The 25,614-nt window shown below is 43.8% G+C and overlaps 2 protein-coding genes across 2 annotated transcripts in view; both read left to right on the top strand.

Moving 5' to 3' along the window:
- The window catches only part of LOC129704921 (collagen alpha-1(VII) chain-like), a 128,948-nt gene extending 120,787 nt beyond the window's left edge, over positions 1-8,161 (top strand). The window contains exons 78-79 of the mRNA XM_055648330.1: positions 3,255-3,425; positions 5,802-8,161. The gene's annotated coding sequence lies outside the window, so the exon portion shown is untranslated. The remainder of the gene's footprint in view (positions 1-3,254; positions 3,426-5,801) is intronic.
- A 12,799-nt stretch (positions 8,162-20,960) lies between these two features.
- LOC129704690 (coatomer subunit gamma-1) overlaps positions 20,961-25,614 on the top strand; it is a 68,024-nt gene continuing 63,370 nt past the window's right edge. The window contains exon 1 of the mRNA XM_055647984.1: positions 20,961-21,125. Coding sequence (XP_055503959.1) covers positions 21,089-21,125 — 37 coding nt within the window. The 5' untranslated portion in view covers positions 20,961-21,088. The remainder of the gene's footprint in view (positions 21,126-25,614) is intronic.

The following is a 25,614-nucleotide window of genomic DNA, read 5'->3' as shown; positions in this document are numbered from 1 at the left end:
CAGTCACAGGGAGAAAGTACAAACTTTGCGCAGAGAGCACCCGTAGTCAGGATCTAACCCGGTCTATGGTGCTTTAAGATAGCAACTCTACCACTGCCCACTGTGCCATCCCTTTCAGCTGGACATTGCAACAAACTAAATCAACTGAATGATTAGTTTGGATTGGTAACAATCTGATACTGTCTGATATGGCATTGGGTGTAGATTCAATGGCAACTTTCAAAGACTGTTGGGCAGACAACTGAAAAAAGTAAGCATCAGCTGTTGCTGATTTCTATTTATTCATTTTAGAGATAGGAACAGTATTGGCCAATCCCGAATGATCCATCTTCTTGAACTGCAGCAATTCATGTGTTAAAGGCACTCACATGGTGCTTTCGCTGTGGGACCTCCAGGTTTTTGAGCAATGATGGCGTTTGTCATGGAGGGGAACCTGCAGAAGAACCCTTGCCCTAGCCCTACAGAGTTTGGGAGATGCTGTCGGAATGATCTTTGTGATGAACTGCAGTGTATTCTGTAGCCACTGTTAGTGGAAGGAGTCAATGTCTGACCGGTGGATGGGACGCCTATCAAGTGAACTGCTTTACCCTGGATGCAAGGAGTATGCTCCTTGTGGATTCACCACCATTCAGTGAGACTGCAGCCTATCTTCAACCTCAGTACCACTTTTCTGCCCTAATCCTTGATTCCCTTATTACCAGTCTCTGTTTTGAATATAGTGAGTGGCTGAGTCTCAACTTAGTGGGAGTTGTTGGACCTGCACTCATCTAGGCTAGTGGAATTTATTGCACTGTGCTCCTCACTTATACCTTTTAGATGGGGTAAGGCTTAGAAGCATCACAGGTCCCATGGTACAGGACACCCAGCTTCTGAACCTTCTTTGGTAGCCCCAGTATTTGTATGGGCAGTGGTGCTTTATTGTCACATATGCTAAATGATAACAGTGAAATACTTTTCCTTACAAAACAGTCCAGTAGAGTATTACCATACCCCCAATCCACAACTAGCAAGTGTAAAGAAATAGTCGACTGAGCCCTCCTGCACAAGGAGCTATGGTGAGGTGCGATTTGCAAAGTCCACGCTCTGATTCTGGTGTTCTGGTGACCCCCATTACGTTAATAAGAAGGGTTGGGGATGGTAATTCCATTGAACGTCAAGGGTAGATGGCTGGTCTCCCCTTTGTTGAACATGGTCTGATGCGAGGTTTTATTGTAGATGCAGTAGTCTTATCAACATAAATAATATCGAAGACCAGGACTAGGTTCGTGCCTTCCCACCTCTTTTTTTTACTTTTTATTTTTATTTTTTTATTTTTTTGTTAGAAGTAAGTACAATAATGTGGTACCACAGTAACTAATACTTGTTGACATATTACATTTCATATACAACTTATTTTTTAATTTAATAATAAAACAGGAATAAGGAAGAAAAGAGTAGAAAAGAGGAGATTGACATGTTGTGCGTGAGATAGAAAGATAGGCCGAAAGAAGAAAGAAGAAGGAGAAAGAGAAAGAGACGAAAAAGAAAAAAGAAAAAAAAAGGACAAAAGGAAAAAGGAGATTGAAAGCGATAGACCTATTTTATGTTCCAGGCCACTCGTTACCTGATTCTGAAACATTTTATTTCTATGGTTGTGTTGCACCATATGCTTGTAAGGTCGATAAAAGGAGACCAAATCAATAAGAATTGGTCTGCTTTAACTGCTAGAAGGAGTCGCATTTCTTCCAGATATGCCGTTTCCGACATATTTGAAATCCACATTTGGAGCGTTGGTGTTAGCGCATTTTTCCAAAATTTAAGTATGAGTTTTTTTACTGTTATTAAACCATAATTAAGATTTTTGAAACGTATTTAGCTTATTCCCATACCTTCCCACCTCTTGATTCATGATCTGGCTTCAGTGCATCCTACACATCAGTCCATTGGGCAGCTCTGCCCTACCTCAATGCTCGATGAATCACCTAACCTCTGCATGGAAACCAAGGAGCTCATTCATCCTCTGCTCTAACCTGCTGTTTGTCTCACCATTATGTCGATCGCTTTCACATCTTTAGTTCGATCTGAACAATTGTCTGGAGTCACTTGCACAGATAACTGGTCAGGAGAGAGGGGTGTCTCAGCAAGACAGGATTGTTCTCCATCTCCCTCTTGGTCGGGAGCTTTTCCGATGTCACGCTTGGAGTTCAGAAGGACGAGGAGGAACCTCATTGATTCAATGAGCTAAATGATAAATCAATCCTCAATTTATTTAGTGGAAGTCTTTAAATCTTCAGGATAGATCGATTAAGGAAATTTGATTAAGTAGTAGGTTTACGAGAATGATCCCAGGAATTATTTGGTTAACAGATGATGAGCATTTTCTGGCACTGGGCCGGTACTTGCTGGAGTTTAGAAGGACCTCATTGAAACAATGAATGGTCTGGATAGAATGGATGTAGAGAGGATGTTTCCGCTGGTGGGAGAGTCTAAGACCGGAGGCCATGGCCCCAGAATAAAGGAGAGGAAAAGAGATCAGGAATTTCTTTAGCCAGAGCTCGATGAATCTGTAGAATCCATTACCACAGACGGCAGTGGAGGCCAAGTTAATTGGTATTTTTAAGGCAGGGCTTGACAGATTCTTGATTAGTAAGAGTGTCAGAGATTGTGTGGGGAAGGCAGAAGAATGGGGTTTAGAGGGAAAGATAGATTAGCCATAATTAAATAGCAGAGGGCCGAATGGCCTAATTCTGCTCCTGTATTTTATGAATTCATGAACTCTTCCAAGTTTGACCCACAGCAGAGTGTTAAGAACTCCCTGCAACAAGAGGAACAATACATATTTCTGTAACATCATTCCCAACCTCAGGATGTTTCAAATCACCTTGCAGACAATGAAATACTTTAAAACTCTAACTATGCGTGGAAAATGGTATGATGCAGATCATGGAGCAATGAGAAATCGGCAATATTAACTCGACCTTGTTTACACCTGATAGTTGATTTAGATGGTGAACTCTTACCTGCCCTTCTATCCATCAACCTAGTGAATGCCAAGACTAAGTTCCTCCTTGGTGGCAATTTTCATTTATCTGACACTTCATAAGGAGCAGAGAGCTATAGCAAAGACAAGTTGGAAGAGACGTATCCCTCTTTGGTAAGAAGGGGAATTGAGGGAAGAGAGAGGAGAGAAATTGTGGTTGTTCTACTTTAATTTAAACCTCCAAAGATATATTTCATGTTCTTCTAACTCTTTGCATATGCTTTGGCTTGAGCAGACCCTTGCCTGTTTCCCCTGGACGAGGGAAACTGTTCCAGGTACACCCTGCGGTGGTACTACCACAGAAGAAGTGGCCAGTGCCGACCCTTCATCTATGGTGGCTGCAACGGCAACACCAATCGGTTCCACACACCAGAGGACTGCGAGCTCACCTGCAGGAACGAGAAAGGTACGGCTGAGTCCCTGCAAATCTAATCTCCTTTCACTAAGACTGCTTTTGACTAGTCCATATAGCATCCCACTGTCCCATCTGACTAACAGGTCACCCTGGATACACAAGGGCATCAATTGCAATGAGTGAAGCATATCTCCCTATTGCATTGAAGCCCCTTCAAAGTCCCATGTCTACTTGGCTTTGATTTGCCAAGATGCGAGTGGGTGCTCTTGTTTTGTAAGGGTATCAAAAGTTTACGGGGAGAAGGCAGGAGAGTAGGGTTTAGACTTTTAAACTTTAGACTTTAGAGATACAGTGTAAACAGACCCTTCAACCCCCCGAGTCCGCGTCGACCAGCAATCACCCCGTACATTAGCACTATCCCAACACACTAGGGATCATTTACATTTTATCATACCAAAGTCAATCAATTGACATTTTCGGTCGGGAGTCTGATGAAGTTTCCCGACCCAAAACGTCGCCTATTCATGTTCTACAGAGATGCTGCCTGACCCGTTGAGCTACTCCAGCACAATGTGTCATTTAAAATGGAAGCATCTCCTAATTTTGATCTGGAATCGATAAAATAAAATTGGATATATGCTTTAAAAAGGAGTAGTGCAAGGAGTGTATTAAGAGTGGAGGATTCAAACAAATGAAAGTACTGAAGCCTGAAAAGGGTCCTGATATGACAGGTCGCCTGTCCATTCCCTCCAGAGGTGCTGCCTGAACCATTGAGTTCCTCCAGCACTTTGTGATTTATTCAAGATTCCAGCATTTGCAGTTCTTCATGTCTCTCAATTAAAGAGCCTATGCAAAATCCTGACATATGCGGAACATTCAACTCAATTTATTTTGTACTTAATAGCACACAAACAAAATCAATGGGGTATGAGCCAGCAAATGTTTTCAACATAAAAAATTGACATTGCTGAATCCAATTCTGTCTTCCCCCAACCCTCAAGCCTTTTATTTTAAGCAGAGGACACATTGAGAACAGTTTAGTTAGTTTAGTTTAGTTGAGTTTATTGGCACATGTACCAAGGTACAGTGAAAAGCTTTAGTTGCTTGCTAACCAGTCAGCAGAAAGACAATACATGATTACAATTGAGCCACCCACAGTGTACAGATACATAATAAAGGGAATAACGTTTAGTTCAAGATAAAGTCCAGTAAAGTCCGATTAAAGATAGTCCGAGGGTCTCCAATAAGGTAGATAGTATCTCAGGACTGCTCTCTAGTTCTTCATAGGATGGTTCAGTTGCCTGATAACAACCGGGAAGAAACTGTCCCCGAATCTGGAGGTGTGCGCTTTCACACTTCTGTACACACTTCCAATAGGAAACCTATTGTCGGTTTAATCTGACATCTAGAAATAAAATTTCTAGATGTCAGCAGATCTATATCGGTGAGACCAAGCGGAGGTTGGGCGATCGTTTCGCCGAACACCTCCGCTCGGTCCGCAATAACCAACCTGACCTCCCGGTGGCTCAGCACTTCAACTCCCCCTCCCACTCCGTCTCCGACCTCTCTGTCCTGGGTCTCCTCCATGGCCACAGCGAGCAGCACCGGAAATTGGAGGAACAGCACCTCATATTCCGTTTGGGGAATCTGCATCCCGGGGGCATGAACATCGAATTCTCCCAATTTTGTTAGTCCTTGCTGTCTCCTCCCCTTCCTCAGCCCCCCTGCTGTCTCCTCCCATCCCCCTGCCTTCGGGCTCCTCCTCCTTTTCCCTTTCTTGTCCCCGCCCACCCCCGCCCCCGATCAGTCTGAAGAAGGGTTTCGGCCCGAAACGTTGCCTATTTCCTTCGCTCCATAGATGCTGCTGCACCCGCTGAGTTTCTCCAGCTTTTTTGTGTAACCTCCAATAGGAAACCTGTTTGATTCATTTTGCCCCCATCTTACTCCACTCAGATTTACCCCTCAAATTTGACAGGGGCTTGGATCTTGGACTTTATGACTCTGTTAGGTTTTATCCAGGTGATAGGATAGGGACAAGGCCACTTGTCAAACTGCATGTACCTTTGCATCAGAGAGCAATTTAAAGCAAAAGAAAAAGAAAGACAGACAAATTGGAAGTATTAAATATGGAGTTGAAGGGGAAAGTTACAAACGACTCCCGAATTAATGGGAAGGAGAGTTCGAGAAGGGAAAAGAGAGTAAGGTCAGAGAGTAAGAGTAAGGCCGGTTCTCTGGATACTTTCAAGAGCGAGCTAGATAGGGCTCTTGAAGATTGCGGAGTCAGGGGATATGGGGAGAAGGCAGGAACGGGGTACTGATTGGGGATGATCAGCCATGATCACATTGAAATGCAGCGCTGGCTCGAAGGGCCGAATGGCCTACTCCTGCACCTATTGTCTATTAAACTATTTTGTTTTGCCTCAACAGAGCCAACTAAGGAGGACAGAACCTGAGTACAACAGGAAGAGGAGAGAACAATTTAATTTTTAACCTTGAGGACTTGGGGAGATGGGGCGGGGAAGGGGTGGTTGACTTTTGTAATTATTGAGTTTGGCAATGGTTTTTTACAAAAAGATGGTGCTATATATTTTCCCAGTTAAAATGAAGTCTTTATGAATATTTTTTGAACAAACAAATCAAATGCTGTTTTAGTGGTCATACTTGTCACAGTTCAGTGCTGCTTTGTTAAAAGCCAGCAGATACCAACACATAAATATCTTGCAGTCAGGTTTACAGTTTGAAGCTTTTGGTGATAATGTCTGATCTCTCAAAGAAATAAGCACTTCAAATGTATGTATTTTTGTCAGTTGGAATTCCTGCGCTAACATTTCAGCAGTAGGGCATTAGGCAGTTTGGTGGGTTTGAGAGGGAAGATCAAAGATTTAGATCAGGGCATCTGCCACGATTGTAAGGCAAAGTGGACTTGTTGGGTCGAATGGCCTATTTCTGCTCCTATGTCTTATGGCTTAATTCTGATATTAAACCAACCCAATGAAGCTAGGACTCATCACATTCCACTGTACTATTTTTACCAAAGTGTTCTTGCCTTAGAGTTGGGTATGTAAAGGAATAATTTGGGAAGACTAAAAAAGAAAACTCAGGTAAAGAGTAAACACTAACACAGTCATGATGGGCCAATTGGACCTTCATTTGTGGATTGTCTACTTATTTTATACACTCAGAGTCACCTTTACCATATTGCGCAGAATCCCACTGGACTAATAGTCACAGACATTCCTTTTCTTCTGGCACAATAAGGGTTCCATCTGATTAGACACCCAACCATCATGAAAGGGAACTAAACATTAGGTAAAGCTTCTATGAAACCTATGGGATATATTATGTAATATTTAAAAAATAATTGTAGAACGTGTAACTTTCAACCACTCCACTGAAACCGTCAAGGGGGAGAAAACACTCAAATGGTGCTATTTTAATCTAAAGATTTCTGTATATCAGCTTTCTACTTATATCATTATTTATTGTGCAGGATGAAAATGCTTGCAGGATATGAAGGAAATTGCCACCGGAAAGAATACTGATTATTCCACCACACTTTTAACCCAGTTTATTCCCCCAGGCATCCAACGCCAGTATTGTTAAAGGAAGACCGACTGCAGAATTTGGTTCACAAAAATAAATTAGTTTTTAATGGTGAAGCCTTCTCCTGAGACCTTGTCCCTGGACGATGCTTCAGACTCGAGGAAACTTCCTGTGAACTGCTCTCAAAACCCTGTTGACTGATTGACGGGGCTACCTTATCCTCACTCCGTCTCCACCCTAGAACATCACTCCATTTATATAATGTGGATGCTGTACAAACATTGACTGAAAGGACCATTTGTCCATTAACAAGTGCCCAACATATTTGGATGTAGAGCATATCTAGGTATGTTCTGAGACCCAGGCCACGTGCTTGAGTGACTAGCAAGTGAAGTCAATCCATCCTAATCAAATGATTTATGTAAAACGTTAAGAGGATGGTTTTATTTCATTGTAAGTTTCTTTTCTCCTGGTCTCCTCTGACCACTGACACAACTGAGCAAGACAAATCACCCTGTAGCATTAACTTTCTAGTCCAACCTCACTTCCTCCCACCCTCTTACCATCCATCCTCCATCAACCTTCCCATTTTCTTTGGTGCTGAGATTATTGCTCTGACGTTCCTGTATTCGTCTATTTCCCTAACTTGTTAATGCTCAAGGCATATACTGCCTCTTTCTTGACCTTGCAGTGGTGAAACCAAGACCCTCACCCTACTATTAATTGATGTAGTCAAAGGTACCAAGAACAGAGTCTCCCTGACCATGGTCTCTAACGGTGAACTTATCAATGTTTCCACCTCTTCTGCTACCCTATTCAGTCCAAGTTTGATACAATAAATCTTAAACCTTACCTGCCTACCACCTTTCACATCAAGATCACATCCAGTGCTTAGAACCTCGTCCATTTAGGCTGGCTTCTTAGCACCTTAATTAGTTCTCAAAAGTTTACAGTCCTTCCCTTTAAGATGCTTTTTCGGGACAGTGTGAAATTAGAAGGATGGAGTTAGTGTGCATTAACAACAGAATAATCTTTGGGGCTCAAGATTCCTCAAGATATTTAGAGCATTTTTCTGATGCAGACAGTATTCCTTTAAAAAATCCACCTCCAGGTTCTACAGAAATGTTAACCAGCTTCTGTTTACTTACTGAGTGTGTATGTGTGTGTATATATTATAGAAATATATATTATAAAATCCAACCACAAACCAAACTTGATGAATTAAAGACTGCATACCTCTATAAGTAATGGTGTCATCTTGATTTCAAATTGTGTTTGTGATTATTGAAAGGGGAGACATATCTAGCACCATGCTAGGAGATTTGTGGCTTTAATTAAAGCTTGGATATCAGAAGACAGGAGCAGAATTAGGTATTTTGGCCCATCAAGTCTTCTCCGATCGTGGTTGATCTATTTTTTCCCTCTCAGTCCAATTCTGCCTTCTCCCCGTAACCTTTGACACCCTTACTAATCAGGAACCTACTAATCTGCATCTTAAAAATACCCATTGACGGCCTCCATGGTCAACTGGCAATGAATTCCACAGATTCACCTCCCTCTGGCTAAAGAGGATTCTAAAGATGTGTCCTTTTATTCTGAGGCTGTGCTTCTTGGTACAAGACTCACAACTCCTCATCCACTATATCTAGGCCTTTCATTATTCAGAAAGCTTTAAAAAGATCGCCCCTCATTTTTCTAAACTGCTGATGAATTGCTACAGTTGCCCATTTATTTCCCACGAGAAGGTGACATTGAGCTAACTTCCAGAGCTGGTGTTGCTCATCTAATGAAGGTGTTCCATGGTGCCATTAGGCAAGGACTTTCTTTAATACAACAAGAGTCAATAGACTTGGGTTTATTATTAGCATGTGTATTGAGGTACTGTGAAAAGCGTGGTTTTGCAAGCTATCCAATCAAATCAGATAATGCTACACATAAATACAATCAAGTCAAGCTCAATTAAAAAAGATAGAACAAAGGAAAAGATAAAGAGTGCAGAATATAGTTCCCAGCATTGTAGCACAGCAGGTCCAATGTCCTCAATGGGGTAGAGGTGAATCGGACAGTACCCCAGCTTATGGAAGGGTCATTCAAAAGTCTGATAACGGAGGGGAAGACGCTGTTTCTGCTAGGTCTCCAATTATCAACGTTCAGATAATCTCCATATTGGCAGTTCCCATGTGCCACAGTGACAGACAGGAAGTAGCACGCCAGGACAATGTGGGCAACTAGTAGGTGGTTCTGTGCGAGAAAAATAACTGAGAATGCCCCGAGCCCTGCAGAAGGGTTGGTGTATGCGAGTGCCAGAGAAGTTCAGGACGGAGTAGGTCAAAGCTCCACTCATGGACTGACTTTCAATCCACAGAGTCGCCATGGTCATGAACCTATAGAGCCATACAGCACAGAAACAGTCCAATGTCCATGGTGAACAAGTGCCCCCATCTAAACTAGTCCTATTTCACCCATATCCCTCTAAACATGTCCTATCCAAGTACCTGCCCAAATATCTTATAAATGCTGTTATAGTACCTGCTTCAACTATCACCTCTGGCAACATATACCCATATACTGAGTGAAAAAGTTGCCCTTTAGTTTCATATTAAATCTTGCCCCCCTCACCTTAAACAAATATCATCTTGTTTTTGATTCCCCTCCCCTGGATTAAAGACACAGTGCATTCACCCTATCTATTTCCCTCATGATGTTATACATCTCAATCAAATATTTATTTCATTATTAATGTTTTATGTGTCATTCCTAACTGTCACTGTATGTCATGTTGTCACTTGCAGGCGGAGCACCAAGGCAAGTTCCTTGTATGTGAATACTTGGCCAATAAAATTATTCATTCATTCATTCATTCATTCATTCAATCAAATACATCTTGTGACGCAGAAAAGGTCTTGAGATATTTTGTAATGTGATTATTTATACTTCTTTAAAAGTCAATAGCAAGAGAAAGTTTAATGCAGCACAGGGATACATGTTGTACTTAATTGTTCCCTTGACGTTCTTTCCAATCTATTCCTCTTGTGACTCATTGCATTAGTCAATGGAATTGACTCTACTAAATCAGTAAGGAAAATCTTCCTATAGCTTTATTGGTGTAAGCGTACAGACGTTAATTTTAATCTGGAGATGTGATATATAATGTAGCCTATACTGGAACTTTCTCTTGACCTTTGAGTCTATTTAAGTTGCTAAGGAATGCAATCATCTAATGATATTTACTCTGGTATAATGACGAGTCATTTGATCATGATATTCATCCACCATCTGCCTTGGTATCAACAGGCACCAAACAAAACTAAATAAGAATATAGAACAGGACAGCACAGGAACAAGCCCTTTGGCCCACAATGTCAAATGCTGAACATGATGCCAAATTATACTGATCTCCTCTCCCTATGTGATCCATATCCCTTCATTCTTTTCATAATCCTGTGCCTATCTAAAAGCCTCTTAAATGTCATCATTGTATCTCCCTCCATCACCACCCATGACGTTGAACTCCAGGCACCCACCACACACTGTAAAAAAAATCTCAAACTATAAAGTGTTTGAACGATGTAGCAATTAATGCCGTTGCATCGCAGCTCCAGGTAACCAGGTTCGACCCTGACCTCCGGTACGGTATGTATTGGCTTTAACTATTGGTTTATTTTTGTCATGGGTTCCAAGATGCCATGCAAAGTGTTGTTTGTGTACTATGCAATCAAATCATGCTACACCCGTATACAATCAAGCCAGATGCAAATACAACTGGTAGTGCAAAGAGAAAAATACCAGACTACAGAATATAGTGTTTCTAATTTTATAACATTACAGGAAAAGTGCAGCTTAAAAAAGTTCAAGGGCTACAATGAAATAAGGTTGGAGATCAGGGCTACATCTTTAGTTCCCTCCCAAGACTGCATGCTTTCCTTCCACTCGGTAGGATCATTAGCAGATGTCAATTATCTCTGAATGTAGACAAATGGGACAAATTCCTGGCTGAATGGCTAGCTTCTATGTTAGTAAAAGTAGCGAGGTCTAGGATTTACACAGTATGGCAAATTCAACATTAATCAGACCGCCCTACCAGAGTTTATTAACTCCAGTAATTATGTGAGGGAAAAAACGTGACAATGGTTTCCTGTGAAGCACAGCTGAGGTACTCTGTGCTGCACAGACACAGAACAAAGATATAAATCTTGCTGTGAAACGAGAATCCTGGTCTAAAAATCACTAGGCAAATGTCAGGTGCTCAGTGCAGCAATCCAACTGTAAAACCCCTCCGGCAAATGAGAGGACCTGGGAAGGAAGGAAATCAATGATGCAGTTAATGCTTTGTTTCCTTTATTTACAGCTAAAGGCATTAGCTGGTGCTTCTGCGCACATAATTCTGCATAAATTGCCCGTTATAGGGAGTGGATGAGAAAGGTCCCGTTTCCATGCATCCAATATCTTTAAAACTAAATTGCTTCATAGTTTGTATAAATAACTTCTTTTTACCCACGGTGTGTGGACACCACTGCAAAATTCACCATTTATTGTTGATAACTGTCAGGCTTTGAATTGAGCTATGCCAGATTTCAGAAGATATTTGTCCACCATTGTTACTACCAATTAACTTAAATCTATGGACCTTGGTCTGTCCTGTGGACCCTTTCTGGGCCTCTCAGAATTTAACAGTGTAAATAAATCTCCCTTACAATCCTTTTTCTGTTAAGGAAACCCATCCCAACCTGAATAATTTCCCATTGTAGCTACAATTCCACAGCGCTTGCAACATACTCATAAATCTCCTCTCCCCCTCTCCACTGCCACACGTCCCTCTCATAATGTGGTGTTGCATGCGCTAATGGGAGGGTGGCTCAGGTGGCACGGTCTGATCAATAAGCGAGTTCGGTATTCCGAAAAATGCAAGGAATTATGGGATTTGTCAAAGGTCACTTGTGTAAAGAAAAAGCAAACGAAGCGTTGGCTAGATAAACTGTGTATCAATTCTTATCTTTATTCATAATTTATGTGTAAAAATATATTTAATCTGAGGAACGGGGATGACAGGTAGCTGGAGAGTGGGGTGGAACAGTGAGAGAGAGGGGGGAGATGTGAGTGGGAGACAGGGTGGGAGACTGGACTAGCGGAGAGACATTCTCGGCAGCTGCGTGCACACAGACCCGCGCCTCATTTACAGCCAGGATCAAACCCGGGTCCCTGGCGCCACAGGCGCTGCCGATCCACCACTGGACCATCCCGTTTCGCTCCCCCCGGGGTGTCCCATCCCTGCCCAGGAGGCGGCCAGAGATATCCGGAGCGACCCCAGATCGATGGGACAGCGGCCCGGAGCAGCGGCCCACAGCCAGCGTGGAGAAGAAACGGCAACTCCAGCCCAACCCTGCTTCAACTCCCGATGAACCCGCTCCCCGACGGTCCGGGGACCGTCACGCCTCCCGCCCCACCCAGCGGCAGCCAGCCAACCCTCCCGGCACCGGCGAAAGCCAAGCACCAGCCATCGACAGGGATACACACAAAATGCCGCATCAACTCAGCAGGACAGGCAGCATCCCTGGAGCAAAGGAATGGGTGACGTTTTGGGTCAAGACCCTTCTCCAGAGACAGTGGCGGACTGGGTCTAAAAATATTGGTTGCCAGGAGACAAAGGGGGCCCACTTCATCAGGGGCCCACTTGCCATCGGGCAAGCTGACACCCTGGCCAGTCTGCCACTGTCCAGAGATGTTGCCTGACCCACCGAGCCACCACAGTACCCCGTGTGCATCCCCGCCGTTGACCGGTGCTCAGCCCCCGCCGGGACTGAGGTGGCCAACCGACAGCCACTGGACAAGGAGAGAGGTGTAGCCGACGCTGGGGAATGAGCCCCCGGGAGCCGGAGCAGAGCCGAGCCGGAACTAGCTCCCCCGCAATCCAGGGCTGCCGGCCAACCCGGTGGGACAGGCAGAACTGAGCTAGAGTCACTGCCCCACCAGCCCAGGGCCACCCCAGACACATCTGGCAGCCCCTGGACAGGGATGGGACACCCGGGAGGGAACAGGGACGACCCAGCAGCAGCTCAACAGCACCCGCAGCCCCGGAGTCATGGGCCTGACCTCGACCACAGATGAAATGCAAGCCTGCACATAACTGCACATAGCTAGTGACCTATGACCGGGGCATGCACAGTCGGAATACCGAACTCGCTTATATTAAGAAGGGTCTCGACTCAAAACGCCACATCCATGTTTTCAAGCGATGCTGCTTGACCTGCTAAACTACTCTTGAACTTTGTGTCCTTTAATGGAAAAGTGAAACAGGGATACAAGATTCAACAGTGTTTTATTGTTATATGTCCCAAAATGGAACAAATAAATTCTTACTTGCAGCTGCTCAACAAAGTTTAATAGATACATGTACATATATAGCAACAAACAAACAATAAAAGTGCAAGGACAAAAAATCCCCCCCATGTCTATGTAGTTTATAGTTTATTTGGAGGTTGTAGTATTTAATAGCCTGATGGTTGTGGGGAAGAAGCTGCTCTTGAAGCTGGACGTTACAGTTTTCAGGTTCCTGTACTTTCTTCCCATAATGTGTGTGTGACCAGGGTGGTGTGGGTCTCTGATGATGCTGGGTGCCTTTTTGAAGCAGCGACTCCTGTAGATCCCTTCGATGATGGGGAGGTTAGTTCCCATGATGGACTGGGCAGTGTTCACCACTTTTTGCTGGAAAATGCTGGAATCTGGAGCAATGAATGGGCTGAATGTCCTCTTCCTCTTCCTACCTTACATGACGTCTGCAGCTCCCTGATCACAAAACATTATTTTTTTAGCGATAAATGTGTTCTGTCTCTATCAAGATAGAACAATCTAAATTGGGAAAATGAAAATCAATGAGAAGGAAGTAATGCACTGTTATCACAAGGATCCAAAGAAACGATTAGTGATTATCTTCAGTGATTATTTTGCATTGCGTACGAGTCGTTCCTACATAAGATGGGGATGTTGTTATCATCAGCTCACATTAAGCCCCAAGAGGCATTGAAAGAAGAGAAATCACATCCTGAATCTCCAGGAATAAATCAGGAAGTTGTTCAGGAATACTTTAAGAGACATTTCTTTCATTCAATCTTTGTGAGAGGACTAACTCCCCTCTAGGATGGTTTTCAACTCTTAAGGCAGCAGGTTAAGGACATACTGTAAGTATAAAATGTTAGCTTGTTTAAAGAAAGGTGAGAGGAACAAAGTTTAAAGGAGATGTGTAGGGCAGGATGATGCCTGGGACGCACTGTGGTGGTGGTGGAGGCAGATATGAGAATGGTGTTTAAGAGGCTTTTAGATAGGCATGTGGATATGCATAAAATGGAGGGATATGGATCATGTGCAGGCACAGGTTAGTTTAACGTCATCATATTTGGCACAATTATTGTAGTCGAAGAGTGTTCCTGCTCTGTACAGTTGTATGTTTAAGGTGATATATCAAGTTAGGCAGGGCTGTAATGAACAGTTTTAATTGTTTTAATAATTTTCAGGTGCAATTCCTTAAAGACTTGCTCACCTGTCCATGAATAGATCGAAATAAAATATATTAGGAATGGATGTAAAAAGCAGATAATTGTGACATTTTCCACAGCAAACACCATGTTCTCTCTGATGGTCTTTTGACATCTCACTGTCAAAGACCTTTAATAGCCTTTAAATATTTCTGAGGATCAGAGACTTCAAGGGTTATTAGTCATTCTGGAATTTGATCATCCCCCCCCCCCCCCCCCCCCCCCCCCCCCCCCCCCCCCCCCCCCCCCCCCCCCCCCCCCCCCCCCCCCCCCCCCCCCCCCCCCCCCCCCCCCCCCCCCCCTTCCCTGCTCCTTACTTCACTGCAATGTCCAGGTATTGAAATCAGAAACAAACTGACTTGTAAGAGAAAAACCTGCAAAGTATCGGAGTAACTCAGTGGGTCAGGCAACATCCCTGGAGAATATCAATACGAGACATTTATGGTTGGGACCGATACGTTGCCTATCCAAAAGTCCCTACTAGAAATGTCACCTATCTATGTTCTCCAGGACTGCTGCCTAGCTCTCCCCCAAGTCTACTGTCTCCGCCTCTTCCTTTCCTTCCCCCCACCCCCTCCCCCCGATATCAGTCTGAAGAAGGGTCTTGACTCGAAACGTTGCCTATTCCTTCTCTCCATAGATGCTGCGTCATCCGCTGAGTTTCTCCAGCATTTTTGTCTACTTTTGATTATTCCAGCAGTTGCAGTTCTTTCTTAAACATTGAGTTAATCTAGCACTTTGTGTCTTTCTTTTGTAAATCAGCATCTGAAGTTTCTTGTTTCTACTTTTGACTTGTACTTTTGACTTCTCACCACCGCTTCTGACGGTACGTTGCAGACCTACATACAGTATATCCTCTTGGTTGATCTAGAGTTTCATTCTGTACCAATTCAATGATCTTATCTTTTGCTGCAGATCAAATTCAGGATGTTCGGCAAGAACTTTGTGATGCTCTCAGCTTTCCTCATCATGTCTGGGATCTTGCTGATAGCTCGTGAGACCAAGCGTGAGTCAAGAGTCAAGAGTCAAGCGTTGAGAGAGGTCCAAACGAAATGCCGTTTCTGCAGCCATACAGACCAACATAATTACATTTTACATAAACATCCATCACATAGCTGTGATGGAAGGCCAAAAAAACTATCTCTCCACTGCACTCTCCCCCCCCCCCGATGTCAATCAAAGTCAAAGAGGCATGTTGGCAGCTACAGCCCAGACCAGATATCTGTGCAGGTAATGGAGAGGCAGCAGGTCATTAGAATCCTCAAGAGCCCCCTGACAGACAGGGTGACAGCAGTGATAAGCAAATGTTCTCCTCAGCCCTCGACTGTCCAAAATGGAGACCTGGCAATCGCTCAGTCTCTTGGTGAAGGATGTTATTGGACAAGGGGACCAATGCCCTTCCCTCCACAATACCTCTTTGACATGCAGAGGAGGAGGGAGGTGCTTTTTGCCAGGAGAAAACATAGTGGCAAGAGGTTGTACTTATCTCTGGATGTTCCCACCAAGATCCTCAGCATCATAATTGACGTCACCAGGGCAAAGAAGCAGAAGCCAGTGCTGAGATAATGGCACAGATTGGAAAATGACTTGGAAAATCATGGCTGGGCTGGGGATATTGAATAGAGAAAGGTCTAAGTAGTTGTTGCAGTGGTATATCTTCTATTCATTCCTGCCAGTTAGGTTGTATTAGAGTCATAGAGCATGGAAACATGCCCTTCGGCCCAAATATGTAAATGTTTGTATGTTAATTGGCTTTGGTAAGTTGTAAAATTGTCTGTAGCGTGTAGGATAGTGTTAGCATACAGGTTGATTACTGGTCAGCATAGCCTGGGTGGGTTGAATGGCCTGTTTCCATACTGTATCTCTAAAGTCAAGAGTAAAGTCTAAAGTCTAAAACCCAACATGTCCACGTCAACCAAGATGCCCCATCTACACTAGTCCTCCCTGTCCGCATTTGGCCCATACCCCTCTAACACTTTCCTATCCATGTACCTGCCCAAATATCTTTTAAATGCTGTTTCTAGTAGCTGCTTCAACTATCTCCTCTGGCAGCTTGTTCCATAAACCCACCAACCTCTATGTGAAAATGTTGTCCCTCAAGTTCCTATTCAATCTCCCCCTCTCACTTTAAATCTATAATCTCTGTTTTTTGATTCCCCTACTCCTACTCTGTGTATCTACCCTATTTCTCCCTCTCGACCCCCCTCCATCTCTACCCCCCTCCCTCTCCCTCTCTCACCCTCTCTACCTTCCCTCCCTCTCCCTCTACCCCTCCCTCTCTCTAGCCCCCTCCCTCTCTCTAGCCCCCTCCCTCTCTCTAGCCCCTCCCTCTCTACCCCCTCCCTCTCCCTCTCTAACCCCATCCCCTCTCCCTCTCTACCCCTTCCATCTCCCTCTCTAAACCCATCCCCCTCCCTCTCTACCCCCATCCCCCGCCCTCTACCACCCCTCCCTCTCTAGGGATTGAAGAGGGAGGGTGAAGAGGAGGGAGTGCTGGGGGGATGAGGAGAAATGAGTTGCGCCTGTGCAGTTGGGGGCTATGCGTGAGTGGTGCAATGTTGCGTTGGAGGAATGGGTGAGTGGTGGAATCTTGCATTGGGGGAGCTGACCCAACGGGGGGGGGGGGGGGGGTCTGCATGGTCTAGTCTCCTTTAAAGTTTGCCGCTCTCACCTTAAAGCTATGTCCTCCAGTATTTGATATTTCCATCCTGGCAAAAGGGTTCTGACTTTCAATGCACTTGAGATCCTGTCACAACTTTGATCATAGTTCAGGAATGAGTAGGGCGAGTGTAGGACTGGACCCCACTAAGGAAAGGAGGCAATGCCCTTTTAACACCGAATGCTAGGTTTCCGTAACACCTTCCTCCCTCACCTATATTGCTGAACCAACTTTATCACCCAGGGGTCAAAGTGTTTCTGTTTCTGTACACGAAAGCAACAGCAAGTGCAAAGGAGTTGATTACAGGAACGTACGCTCTTCCAAAGCTCCGATCGGTGACTAGAATGTTCTTTGATGATGACCACGGCCATAGTAAGTAATCAATAGTTTTGCGATATTCACACATTGGCTCCGACATGGAGACATTTCATCGATTCCTAACCTGCTAGCTGTTTTTAATACTTTCTAAATACAGTGCAAAGAGAAACTTACTCCATTACAATCTCTGGCTGTATTTAAACAAAGGGCATTGATATTTCAATAATATAATCCAATTAATATTGGATTAAAATAACTTAAATAAGTAAGTCACCGAACGATTAAGATGATGATATAAAAATGTTAAAGGCTAGAGGACAAAGGTTTAAGGTGAGAGATGCAAAGTTTAAAAGAGTTGTGTGGGGCAAGTTTTTTTACACAGGGTGTGGAGGGTGCCTGGAACATGTTGCCAGGGGTGGTGGTGGTGGTGGAGGCAGATAAGAGGCTTTTAGATAGACATAGTCTATCTTTTTATGCAGCAAATTGATGGAATGGATCATGTGCAGGCAGATGAGGTTAGTTTATCTTGGCGTTATATGTGGCAGACATTGTTGGACAAAGTGCCCTTTCATGTTCTGTAACATTCTGGATTTAATGTTCTATAGATTAAAAAAAAATACTGGTCAGGTAGCATCTGTGTAGGGAAATGGACAGACGACATAATATGTGCATTTCCGTCTGCAGGTGCTGCCTGATCCACTGAGCTCCTCCATCATTTTGTCTCTTGCTTTAACATTCAAGCATCTGCAGACTCTTGTGTCTTTGAAATAGAGATAAATGGGTTGCCTGTGCACTTCTGATTCAGCCCAATGCCTATATCTGCTTTGATGAGGACATATTATTTTCCAGAGGTGTTAACGGTACTTCACTATTGAACCGGTCAAGGAAAACTCTAGATCAATTTCCAGTTCCTGAGAAGTACGTTGGACTTGATACAGGAAAGAATCTCTCCAATTTACCATCTATTGTGTTCTAGAGTGAAACAGCACAGAAACACTGCTTCAGCCCAACTTGGTGTGTTGTAAAAAGAACACAAAGTGCTGGGACAATTGCCAACTCTCACGCATTGAGCGTGAGTCACGCATTTCACAAAATTCTCATGCTCTCATGCTGATCACAAATTTCTCATGCTCAAAAATCTGCAGGTGCTGGAAGTTCAAAATAAAGCAAAAATTGTTTTAGAGGCGAGTAAAAACCATGAGGGGAATATTTGTTTTAAATTTCTTTATTTTTATATTTATTTATTTATATATATCATTTATTTTATTATTATTTTTTTTTTTATTAGAAGTACAATAATGTAGTACATAAGTACCTAATACAAAATGAGATATTACAGTTCATGTACAACTTCTTGTTTCAAATTTAACAGAATAGAACAGAAAATAAGACAAGCAAAGATAGAGAAGAAAAGAGTATCATAAGCATATAACCATATAACAATTACAGCACGGAAACAGGCCATCTCGACCCTTCTAGTCCGTGCCAAACACATATTCTCCCCTAGTCCCATATACCTGCGCTCAGACCATAACCTTCCATTCCCTTCCCGTCCATATAACTATCTAGTGATGATAGTGTTAGTTTGTGAGTTGGTAAAGAAAGCCCGGAGAAAAGATAGAAAGAGCTGGAAAGGAAAAAAGATAAGAAAACAAAATAAATAGAGAAAAAGAAAGGAAATAAAAAGAAAGAGATTGAAAGAGATATATCTATTTAATATCTTTACCATGAGGGGTGTATAAGGTAAATGCATAGTTTTTTTCCCGGGATATGTGATTCAAGAACTAGAGGACATAGGTTTAAAGCAGGGCTGTTAACCAATGCTACTGGCCCGCGGGATGATTTTGGGGGGAAAAAAAGTAGTTTTGTTTCTCTCATGCAGATGGTGTGATAGGTGAGACACCATCACCCCCCACCCCCACCCCACAAGATGTTGGCAGGGCTGGAATTTTTTTTTCACTTTGAAGAAAGATTTGATAACTGGGATTGTATTCTCTGCAGCAACGGAGGTGAAGAAAAAACTTAGTTGAGGTGAATAATATTATGAGAATAGGACCTGTTTCGCTTAACAAAGAGTAAGAAGGAACTGCAGCTGCTGGTTTAAACTGCAGATAGACACTAAAAACTAGAAAAACTCAGCAGGACAGGCAGCATCTCTGGAGAGAAAGAATCGGTGATGTTTCAGGTCGAGGCCTTCAGACTGAAGAGGTTGAAAACCAGCCATAAAACACAATGACTGGAGAAGGGTTTCGGCCCGAAACGTCGCCTATTTCCTTCGCTCTATAGATGCTGCTGCACCCGCTGAGTTTCTCCAGCAATTTTGTGTACCTTTGATCTTCCAGCATCTGCAGTTCCTTCTTGAACACAATGACTGGAGATGTGTGTTATCTAACTCCAAGGGCAAATATCAGAATCATGTGTTCATCTTTGACGTGACACCATAATAAATATATAACAGAAAAAATGAATTTAATGGGGTGGCATGGTGGCACAGCGGTAGAGTTGCAGCCTTACTACTGCATGGGTTTTCTCTGGATATTCCGGTTTCTCCCACATCCGAAAGAAGTGCAGGTTTGTAGGTTAATTGGCTTCTGTAACTTGTACCTGGCGTGTAGGATGGGACTGGTGTATGGTAGATTGCTGGTCGGTGTGGACTTGGTGGGCTGAAGATATATATGTTTTGCATATATATCTTAATTTCATTGAACCATATTTGATTGAATATGTGGCATTATTTTCGTCTTGTTTCTATAGTCAAAGGGTAGGTTGATTGATTTATTTGTGCAGTGATGGAAGTCCGACCCTTGCCTTGTTTGTTTTTTCTCTATATATATGCATAAATTATAATCTGCTTATATGTATGCATAAATTATAATCATGCTTATTATAAGCATGAATTATAATCTAATTTCCATACAGGAATATAGTCATTCATGTGCTGCACCTGTTGATCAGACGCTGGCTCTACTGTGGAATGTAATTAGGAATGTAATTTAGCCTAACCTTATTCATACCTAATCCAATTTAAAGCATAAATGTTGCATTCAAGTGTAAGTTAAAAAACTCGCTACAGTATGCACCGGATTGCACAATTTCAAGCTGAAAAATGCAAAAGCTCCCTACCATGGGAGGGGGGGACACCCCCTTCCCACACCCTCCCCCCCTTGGTCACTACACTCCCTCGCAATTTCTCACCCCCAACGTTGGCCTGGTGTACAGTGTAATCTAGTCTCATTGGATAGCATGCAAAACAAAGCTTATCACTGTTCCTCAGTACAGGTGACAATAATAAACCTAAATCTTTTATTTGTGAATGAGTTTCCAAACTGAATGAGTCTACTACACAACAACTCCACATCCCAGACAGAGGGGCAATTTGGTCAGGCTGAAAGAGGCATCCAACGCATGCGCGGTGCTCCGACCCGGCCTTAGGTGCGGCGCATGCTCAGACTGCGGACAGTCTCCTCCGGCAGGATGATGCCGCGCATGCGCAGTGCGTGTCCGGGCGACGTGTCGATGTGACTGGTTGGCAGGAAGTGACGACGCAGCCACCGGAAGCAGGAGTTGGGGGCCCGGGACGGTGTTGTGGAACCTCGGTGTGGACGCCGTTTAGCGGACGCCATTAACAAGCAAAAGTAAAACCCCGGGAGCTGAGCAAAGCAAAGATGCTGAAAAAGTTCGACAAGAAGGACGAGGAGTCTGGTGAGTTGCGGTGCCGCGGGCGGGATGGGGAGGGGGGCGGCGGCGGCTATGCCCGTGGTTGTGGCAGCGCCGGCCTCAGCACCAGGGTCTGTGTACAGAGTCAGAGCCACACAAGAGACACAAAGTGCTGGAGTAACTCAGCGGGTCCGGCAGCATCTGTGGAGAACATGGAGTCTTACAGCACGAAAAAAGGCCGCACGCCCACCAAGCTGCCCTTTCTACACTGGTCCCACCTGGCTGCATTTGACCCATATCCCTCTAAACCTCTCCAATCGCATGATGTATCTGTCAAGAGAGTTTTATTGTCGTAAGTCCCAGATATGACAATGGAATTCTTACTTGCTGCAGCGGAACAGAATATGTAAACAATACAAAACGGAAAATAAAAGCTCAGTGTGTCTTTAGACCATATGTATATAATAAATAAATAGATATAGTACAATAATAATAATAATAATAGACATTGTTCAGAGTTTATTTGATGTCATGTTTAATAGCCTGATGGCTGTGGGGAAGAGCCATCAGGCTACAGATTTCAGGCTCCTGTACCCTCTTCCCGATGGCAACGGTGAAATGAGTGTGTGACCAGGATGGTATGTGTCTTTGATGATGCTGGGTGCCTTTTTGAGGCAGCGACTGGATAGATTCCTTTGATGGTGGGGAGGTCAGAGCCGGTGATGGACTGGGCAGTGGTCACAACTTTCTGCAGTCTTTTCCGCTCCTGGACGTCCAAGATGCAACCAGTCAGCATGCTCTCTACTGTGCACCTATAGAAGTTTGAGAGAATCCGCCTTGACATACCGACTATGTAACCTTCTCAGGAAGTAGAGGCGCTGATGCTTCATAATTGCATCAATGTGCTGGGACCAGGAGAGATCTTCGGAAATATGTACGCCCAGGAAATTGAATTATTTTTTACCATTTCCATCATCATCTTGTTTATATAAACGGGATTGTGGGTCCTTATCCTTCCCCTTCCAAAGTCCACAATCAGTTGCTTGGATATACTGGTGTTGAGAGCCAGGTTGTTGTGCTGGCAGAATGTTGTCTGAAGAAGGGTCTCGACCTGAAACGTCATCTATTCCTTCGCTCCATAGCCGAGTTTCTCCAGCATTTTTGTCTACCTGGGTAAAAGACTGTTCATTCACTGTATCAATGATTCAATTGTACTTTATTGTACTATGCACCTAGGTACAGTAAAATTCCTTTCTTGCATGCAGTTCAGTAAAAATCTTTCTATCAATGGTGCTTTGTCACATGTGCCTAAGTACTGTGACATTCCTATCTTGCATACAGTCCAATAACATTTTAGAGTCTAGAAACTGAACTGCCGATGCTGGTTAATACACGAAAGGGCACAAAATGCTGGAGTGACTCAGTGGATCAGGCAGCATCTCTGAAGAACATGGAGAGGTCATGTTTCAGATGTGAAGAAGGATCTTGACCAGAAGCATCACCTGTCCATGTTCTCCAGGGTGCTGTCTGACCTGCTGAGTTACTTCAGTGCTTTGTGTCATTTTCCAAAAAAATTCTACTCTACGTAGACACAATCATACTCCAGTGTAAGAATATTAGATCATATCAATTCTGTTCATGATTTCATACACATCTATATGATCATCCTTCAACTTCTGTGCTCCAAGGAATAAAGTCAAAGCCTCGCCAATCTCTCCCCACACCTCAGGCCCTCGAGTCCTGGCAACATTGTCATAAATCTCTGCATTCTTTTCAGCTTAATTACATCCATCCAAAAGCAGGATGATGAAAATTGAATGCAATACTCTAAATACAGCCTCACCAGCTGTAATATAATGTCTCAACTTGTATAATGTCTCAGACTCAATTGTGTTGGAACAACATTGTTGTAACATTCATAATCCTAACCCTAATCGGTACGACTGTGTCAAAGGTCATATAAAACCAAATGACATAGGAGCAGAATGAGGCTATTCGGCTCATCGAGTCTGCTCCGCCATTCGATCATGGTGGATTTCTTTTTCCCTCTCAACCCAATTCTGCTGCACACTAGCAGCACCTTATCAAACCTGTAAATGCATTACATATAGAGAAATATAATTTTAAAAAATCAATAAATTAATAATCATAATACTGGCGCAAAATAAACTGCAGTCTGCAGTGCAAACCAAGACACAATCAGTAGAAGCTCATACTTGTGGTTAGTGGTGTGTACTGTTCAAGAGTCCCCATGAGTGCTGAGAAGAAGCTGTTTTTGAACCTGGTGGCATAGTGCAGGACGACTTTATGTGCCTTCTTTCCGATAGTTGATGTGAGAGCATGGGCAGGGTGGCGTGGTCTATGATATTGGATGTCTTTTTGAGGCAGCACCTCCTGTTAGTTCCTTCAGAGGTCAGTGCCTATAATTCAAGATTCAATTTAATTGTCATTTGGACCCCTTGAGGTCCAAACGAAATGCCGTTTCTGCAGCCATACATTACAAACAAATAGACCCAAGACACAACATAATTTACATAAACATCCATCACATCGCTGTGATGGAAGGCCAAAAAAACTTATCTCTCCACTGCACTCTTCCCCCCCCCGATGTCAGAGTCAAAGTCAAAGCCCCCGGCTGGCGATGGCGATTGTCCCGCGTCCATTAAAGCCACGCCGGGTGGTGCGAGGTCGCACACCGGGTCTTGATGTTGGAGCCCCCGGCGTGCGCTCGCAGAGTCCCACAGCCATTCCAAGCCGCGCGGGGCGGTGATGTCAGGCCCCGCTCCAGGAGCTCTTCGACCCCGCAACTCGGGCGGGAGAAGTCGCCGCTGCGAGAGCCCTGAAAAGCGGTCTCCCTCCAGGGACCCGCGGGCTCCCGGTGCCGCCGTCCGCCAGACCCGCAGTTGCAGCCTCCGAATCTCCGGAGGTCGGGCCGCAGCAGCAGCAGCGCTCCACCACCGCTCCACCCGCTGGACTCGGCCAGCTCCGCGACGGTGAGGTGAGTCGGCACCAGAGTCCCCGGTCTTCTCCTGTTGGAGGCCGCTCCTCGTTGCAGCCCCGACGACAACGGAGACCCGACAAGGAAAAGGTCAGGTCTCCCGTGCAGGGAGAGATTAAAAGTTACCCCCTCCCTCCCCCCCACCCCCACCCCCCCCACACACCCCCCAACAAAAAATAACAAAAACTACATAGAAACATAGACAAAAAATAATAAAAACGCGGACGGGCTGCAGAGGCCGCTGCTGACCAGGCAGTGGTCCATCATTGTTACTCTCTCTTATCTCATTCAAGTTGCTGACCAGGTAGCGATGCAGTCAGTGTGGTCTGATCAAGATTTGATCTTTTTCGGTATATGTACAAACAAGGAACTGCAGATGCTGGCTTACAAAAACAGACTCCTGAGGACATAATGAATAGGAGTAGAATTAGGCACATAAAGTCTACTCTGCCATTCAATAATTGCTAATCTATCTCTTTTTCCTAACCCCATTCTCCTGCTTTCTCCCCCCATAAAGAAGTGTAGTGACCCAAAACGTTAACTATCCCCATTCTTTTCAACCATTAGCACATGGTGCGAATGACAAAAAATAACTTTGTTGTGATTTCGATTGTGTTCTGTTTCAAAATTTAACATTTGTATTGTCCATAATATTTATGGAAGGTAATAGGTAGTTAATTTAAAAACTCCCCAACTGACTTCTGGATATTTTTAAGTTTACAAGAAAAACTTACATTTATATACACATTTTTGTTAGCATAGGATGTCTCAAAGTACTTTATAGATATTTTGAAGGACAGTGATTTCTGCAGTGGTGTAAACTGTAGCTGGCAGAGGAAACCCACGTGGTCAGAGCGAATACCTCATGCAAAGGGAACTGCAGATGCTAGAATCTTGCCGAGCACACCAAATGCTGGAGTTATTCAGCGAGACAGGCAGCATCTCTGGGGGACTTAAAGAAGGGGTTCCAACCAGAAACATTGCCAACCCATGCCATCCAGTGCTGCTGCTTGGCCCATTGAGTTACTCCAGCACTTTCTGTTCTAATGAGAGAATATGCAAACTCCACAGAGACAGCCCTAAAAGTTAATGAACTTCGGTCACTGCAGTTAGTGAACTGTAAGACAGCGGTACAGTGCCCTCCATAATGTTTGGGACAAACATCCATCATTTATTTATTTGCCTCTGTACTCCACAATTTGAGATTTATAATAGAAAAAGGTCACATGTAGTTAAAGTGCACATTGTCAGATTTTAATAAAGGTCATTTTTATACATTTTAGTTTCACCAAAATTACAGCAGTGTTTATACATAGACCCCCATTTCAGGGCACCATAATGTTTGGGGCACAGCAATGTCATGTAAATGAAAGTAATCATGTTTGTTTTTTTGTTGCATATCCTTTACATGCTTGAAGTCTGCGATTCATGGACATCACCAGTTGCTGGGTGTCTTCTCTGGTGATGCTCTGCCAGGCCTGTATTGCAGCCACCTTTAGCTTATGCTTGTTTTGGGGGCTAGTTCTCTTCAGCATA

The sequence above is a fragment of the Leucoraja erinacea genome, chromosome 16, assembly GCF_028641065.1.
Source record: "Leucoraja erinacea ecotype New England chromosome 16, Leri_hhj_1, whole genome shotgun sequence".
Classification (NCBI taxonomy): Eukaryota; Metazoa; Chordata; class Chondrichthyes; order Rajiformes; family Rajidae; genus Leucoraja; species Leucoraja erinaceus.
The sequence above is the reverse complement of the archived record's forward strand: the minus strand, read 5'-3'. Positions and strand labels throughout refer to the sequence as shown.